The 6,212-nt window shown below is 37.2% G+C and overlaps 1 protein-coding gene and 1 long non-coding RNA gene across 2 annotated transcripts; both read right to left on the bottom strand.

The window, feature by feature from the left end:
* Positions 1–247: 247 nt before the first annotated feature.
* On the bottom strand, positions 248–1,657 carry LOC307002900 (uncharacterized protein). Its single transcript, XM_079620864.1, has 6 exons — positions 1,602–1,657; positions 1,456–1,516; positions 1,168–1,386; positions 865–1,047; positions 688–786; positions 248–609 (listed from the first exon to the last, which is right to left on the bottom strand). Exons 1-4 carry the CDS (start codon positions 1,637–1,639, stop codon positions 955–957), a joined length of 411 nt encoding a protein of 136 aa, XP_079476990.1. The 5' UTR covers positions 1,640–1,657; the 3' UTR covers positions 248–609; positions 688–786; positions 865–954.
* Positions 1,658–2,040: 383 nt separating this feature from the next.
* LOC307002901 lies at positions 2,041–3,575 on the bottom strand. Its single transcript, XR_013798574.1, has 4 exons — positions 2,709–3,575; positions 2,384–2,472; positions 2,203–2,298; positions 2,041–2,120 (listed from the first exon to the last, which is right to left on the bottom strand). It is a non-coding gene; the product is annotated as an uncharacterized lncRNA (long non-coding RNA).
* Between the last annotated feature and the right edge of the window lie 2,637 nt (positions 3,576–6,212).

Below are 6,212 nucleotides of genomic sequence, written 5' to 3'. Positions count from 1 at the left end.
AGCATTTTGATTAAATTACACAATATAATACAATACAACTGAATTATGAGATTTATTAGATTTCATTTTTATTAACACAAAACTACAAGCAACATGCACATCATTTTTTGACATTTATAAATTTATAGACTTTTTAAAATACACAACAATACAGATAAGCTTTAAACAGACATACTGTAGTGTGTCTTTAATTTCCTAAATACATTTGTGATAGTCCTCTGGCTATACAGTGTGAAGATTTAAACAAATTTTATGTTGAGTTAGCTGTGTTCAATTTAATGAACTGTATGGTTAAAGATTTTGAGAGAAAGGTTTATCCTGGATTGACTAATGAGAGACAAATAGATGCAGTGTCTTTTGCTGTATGTAAATTCAAATCTGTAGTTTGAAGTAATTCATGTTGTATGTGCAGTCAATTCTTTGTGGAACCATCCTAAGGCCTAGATGATGCAGTTGAGATGTGTCGAGGCACCATGTCCCCTTGGCATGATGGGTCGTGAGCTCGTGACTGAGATGGGCAAACTCAAAGGTGCAGCGCAGCAGGCGGAGTTAGCTCGCTGAACCCTGTTGTCATTTGGTGGACGAGGAGGCTGGACAGGCTGAGGAACTCTGCAAAAACATACAAAAATGCTGTAACACGTTAATTTGTACACACGCAAAGTCTACTGTGTGATGTACCTCACTCACTGTTTTTACTCAGATGGGCAAACTCAAAGGTGCAGCGCAGCAGGTGGAGTTAGCTCGCTGAACCCTGTCGTCATTTGGTGGACGAGGAGCTGAGGAACTCTGCAAAAACATACAAAAATGCATTAGCACGTTAATTTGTACACACGCAAAGTCTACTATGCGATGTACGTCACTCACTGTTTTTACTGAGATGGGCAAACTCAAAGGTGATGATGATGGGGTCATGACTTGGTGGACGAGGAGGCTGGACTGGCGGATGTTGTGACATTAGGCCATTTTAATGACACACTCCACAAGATAAGATATCTCAGCCCAAAAGTGACTGAAACCTTCCGTTCGTCTCAGTATTATAAGGCTGACCTGAACAACAAAAGATTTTTACAAAGTAATTACTTAAGTTAGTTTAACGAGTTAGTTCACCCAAAAATATAAAAATCAGACATACATATTTGTACCAAAACGATCCCATAAAATGCATACCTCAGGAATCAGATCACACATTATAAGGTCAAAATGTTCAAGCTTTTCATCCTTCTTTTTCGTAAACACAATGTTGTCAATGTGTCCCAGAAGTTCCTCAACATGTGCTGACAAGGCTGGATGAAAACTCTTTGGTTTTGCCATTTTACCAGTCTTCGTTTGCCACCATTTGTTCCACTTGGGTTTCAGTGAGCCTTTTACAATTCCTTGGAACAAGTCCTGAAAAAAAATATTTAGTATAGCAAACAATATCTAGACATTTTATATTTCATAAATTCTTATATGTACCTGGATTTCAGTGTCACTGACAATAGAACAAATTCTCTTTTCCCCCACCTCCTCAACTGTCCTATATTTTAAAAAACATCGATTTACTTGAATTATTAAACTTATAAGTTGGTTTATATGAATGAGGACACACATTTTACACATACCTTGTATACGTCATATGCTGAACAGCATATGTGGCCATTGATGATGCATGATATCTTCTCAGGCCCCGTTTACACGATGGGAAAACGCAGATATTTCTCTGCGTTTTGGCCTGTCATTTACACGAAAACGCCGTTTTTATCCCAGAAAACGATCATTTCTAAAAACTCCGGCCAAAGTGGAGATTTCTGAAAACGCCGGTTATATGTTGTCGTGTCAACTGGGAGAAACGGGGTTTTAGGTTCTCTCTTGTCGATTCTGAGGATTCTGATTGGCTTGCATGGCTTTATCCTTCTCCCTACACTGCCGCCCATAGGTTTAGCATAGTTATAAAGGCGCTCGACGGCGTATTTATGCGGGTTGTGTGCACGATGTTATTATTGAAAACGGAGGGGGAGAAATATTCGTTTCTCTAAATACCCGGCTATGTGTAAATGTGGCCTCAGATACCACAGATCTTCTCCCTGTATCACCTCGTTTTTCATAGAGGTCCATTTGTCCCTCACCTCCATTTCTGCCATCTAATGCAATAAACACAGTTGTTGAAGTAATGTAGATGTAATACACAAAAAATATAAAAATAAAAGCATTTATTTAACTTACTGTACAGACCAAAACACCACAGTTGTTAGAGTCAGACAGCCTCCACTGTTATGGGTACTCAACAGTCCATTTTCCCAAGTATTTCGGAATGCATTGCTTTTGTACAAAAGAAAAAAGAAATTAAGAAATGTACATTAGTAAATGAAGATAACAATTTTGCCATTTACAATGCACAAAATACCATAGTATAGCCAGGTCCATCTCAGAAATGGACTTGTAGTTGCCAATGGGGTCGTACACTCGAATATGATTCCTCAAACCATCCAAGACCTTTACAAAACAAAAAGAAACTGCTTTAACCACAAACAGTAACAACTGTTGAGCAAAAATGTATATATATATTTAGTATAGCAAACAATATCTAGACATTTTTTTATTTCGTAAAATCTTATATGTACCTGAATTTCAGTGTCACTGACAATAGAACAAATTCCCTTTTCCCCACCTCCTCAACTGTCCTATATTTAATAATATATACTCTAATATCAAAATCAGATAAAGCATACCTGTGCGTGATGCATCACCTCCTGCCATGTCTGTCTTCATGCAGTAATCATGGTCATCATGAATATTACCTGAAAAGGTTGTAAATGTTATATCTTAAATTTGGCATAAACATTTACTTATAAACTAAAAAATGAACCAATCTACTGTAATTTACTGCATTTCACATCATCCAGGTTAATGTCACGCCGCAGGTACGACAGACATGAACATCTCACCCTTGTTCAAGTTGGGCTTTAATAGATTCTGCCAAACTGTTTAAAAATATATAATTTCCCTTAGTAGTGAAATGAACTCCATCGTGCAAAAAAAGCAAGGGAGAAGGCTCTTCCACCGCAGACCAGCCAAGCCGAACCAAGAAATGTAGACATCCTCAATGCCAAGGCTGTTCCCCATGTTCTTTGCCGCTCTCTCAGCCCCACGCCGGACGTAGAGTCTCCAATGATCCAGAATGTTGTTGGATGAAAAAACACATTGTAATAGTGAGAAATGTAGGCTATAGAGAAAAGGGATAACAGCACTATTAATTACACACAGTTATATAAAAATACATTATTACCTCGCCTTAGTTGTACAAAACAAATCTGTTAAAAGTTTAATGTTGTACAATAAATAGCAGAAGAAAACTATTACTTCTGGGACATTGGGTGGGTGCACAATATGCCATCGTGGCATATCTCTCTGGCTCTCTTCACTCTCACACATTTCTGAAAGAAAGAGAAAGAATCATCCATTTCCATTTTAGCCCCTCATATAGTTAAATATATATGCACACTAGCATGTAACTGTACTTCATTAATTATCTAGAATAATACACATGAATCAAAAACAGTCTATTGTTCTTTATTGTAATTTTTAACTTAGTTAAATGTAACTTTACTGCTAACGGTTTATATATTAAAATATTCTTACATAGGCTATATCGAATAAAATGACACAACCCTTTCTCTTTTTGTTACATTTCAGTTTTATTGATCAATAATAGACATTATAAAAGTATAAGTAGCCTAAAAGGCATAAGAAGCTATACAAGTCAAGAAATAAAGTAAGTTAAACGATTCAGTTAAACATAAGTCTGCAGGCTACAACGTTAAATAGCCTAAATCATAAAGTTATGAAACTAAACTTTGCCCTCAACCAAAACGATTTGCCGGGGAACAAATTAAAGATTAATAAGATCAAATATCGCCCGTTAGATATAGCCTACACAAGACGAATATTATCTCATGTTTAACCACTAGACTAGAGACATCAGCCAGCGGCAAACATCAGAAGGACTAGCCGAGGTAAGGCTGTTCTAGGCGGGGTAACATGAGCGCTGAGCGGCCGGTGATTGCCTGGATCTCACAACTCCGAAAACGTCAGATCAAAATTTAAAATATGCGCTATCTGTATAAACAAACAACATATTTGCGCTTTAAACAACTACATTGTCGACTGAAAAACTATAACAACTAAATTTCGTGACACAATAACGGTAGTATTTTTCACAACTCCGAAAACGTCAGATCAAAATTTAAAATATGCGCTATCTGTATAAATAAACAACATATTTGCGCTTTAAACAACTACATTGTTGACTGAAAAACTATAAAAAACTACATTTCGTGACACAATATACCGTAATAGTAGTATTTTTTAATTTAGCTACAAGTTATCGCGAGAACAGATTTAGATCAGGCATACTACTGGCATATTAAAGGGTCCTTAGCCCGGACTCAACACTTCATCCGGACCCAACACTTCACCACACCGGTTTAGCAATGGCTACGTTCTACACCCGCTGTCTCCAAGATCTCCCACGGATTAACGTTACTGACGTGCATCGTATTTGCAAAACAACCAAAGCTCCATCCAGCAAGCTGGAGAAAGGCTTTAAATTATACGCAGCCTCGTATATACACTGTTACGAAGGTAAGCAACATTTAATGTTAATCAGCTTTCAGTGCTAACTGTTAGCTAACTGTGTAAACAAACAGGAATGCCTTAATTGTTTGCATAATATGTGCTTGTGTTATTGCTTTCAGTATCAAATAAAGACAGGCTGTCAGGGGAAGTCTGCGTTAAAGCCACACAATTTAATAGTATGCTAGAGACATAGGGTTCACCGTTCTCCAAAACCAGTTCAGGTGTTCAAGTGTTCAGGTGTTCAAGTGTGTTCAAATGCCTTAATGTGTGTTCTGAATTGTTCATGTGTGTTCCGATGTGTTCATTTTCTTGAAGTATTACAAATAACAAGGAGGTTTTGCAGAAGAATCAGAATGTTGTCAGTCTGAATTTGAAATCCGTATTTCTTAAGATACCTGTGTGGTTCCAGTATGAAGTATTGCATAAACCCAGAGTAGCCACAGTGTATTCTGCTCCTACAAAGCCACCTTGGTTATTGTTCTACTAAAATTAACATGCTACTGACTTTATTAGCAAGAAGTACAAGTAAATTAATTTTTATTTTTTTTTAGGTTGGACTCAGGGATGTTTCACCTGTGGTGCTAACACACAGCAAGTGTTCATGTGTGACAGGCACTGCTTTGTGCAATCACACGGTTGCCTTGCTGTTTCAAACTGCCCATTATTCCCAGCTTAATTTATCTGTTGTACCCCCTGTGCTTAGCTGCACTGAAAGAGAACAATCCTGGCATAAACCACGAACAATGGTAATTTAACATCAGAAATTTAGCCTTATTTATAAGAAAATAAATCACAATATGTGGCATTGCTTGTGAAATTTAGACTAAAATCACAGTGTAATTTTGACATCAGGAGCATCAAAGTTCATATTAAAGATATCAAGGTAAAATTTTCACAGTATGTTCTTTACATTATGCAGGGTAATTTTATGTAGAAACTGAATTCTTTTAAAAGCGCATTTTAAGTTTATAGTTTCAGCTTTGTTCTTCTCTCTAAGATTATTTACACTTGTCTGTCAGGGCGTGAAACCAGGCCCCATCAATGCCATGGTCATCACAAAACCTGTAGCAAATCGTTCTGCACAAGGTGGAGTGAGGTAAGTTCAGCAACCACATTTTTTTTATTTTTTTTGTTACAAGGATGCTAAGAACAAATATACTTTGCTGCATTTCATTGCAAGGCTTTATGCTGTTAAAGTGTTTAAACATTTAAAATAATACATACAAATTGTAAAAAACTATAGAAATAGTAATTAAAGCAATAATACAGCTAAACATTTTCCTACAGAAGTGGACTCTTCAGAGGGATGGTGGGCCCTTTACCAGATTCATGCATGTTTAAAGTTGAGGAGGCATACGCAGAATTCAGCCCTGAGGACAAGCCACTTGTTATCACCATGAACATGTCACCTGACAAGCCACTTGTTGAAAGTGCATTTGGGTTGGTCCAGGAAGGAAGCGCATTGTCTTACCAGCAGCCTGTCTTAACATCACGGTACATCACACTACACGATGCCCCATGCAAATGTCACAAGAAACAGAAATAAGCACAAATGTTAGAGCATGTCAGAACACCTCCAGGACCCAGAAAATCCCTCA

This window comes from Phoxinus phoxinus, assembly GCF_949152265.1.
Source record: "Phoxinus phoxinus genome assembly, chromosome: 8".
NCBI lineage: Eukaryota > Metazoa > Chordata > Actinopteri > Cypriniformes > Leuciscidae > Phoxinus > Phoxinus phoxinus.
Note: the sequence above shows the minus strand (reverse complement) of the source record. Positions and strands in the feature narration are given on the sequence as shown.

Bases quoted from the DNA above. Each gene is read 5' to 3' on its own strand.
- LOC307002900 (XM_079620864.1), bottom strand. From the start codon at position 1,639: ATGGCCACATATGCTGTTCAGCATATGACGTATACAAG. The intron at 1,517-1,601 runs GTATGTGTAAAA...TTTAAAATATAG, and splicing joins CAGCATATGACGTATACAAG to GACAGTTGAGGAGGTGGGGG. The intron at 1,048-1,167 runs GTATGCATTTTA...TTTGTTGTTCAG, and splicing joins TGTGTGATCTGATTCCTGAG to GTCAGCCTTATAATACTGAG.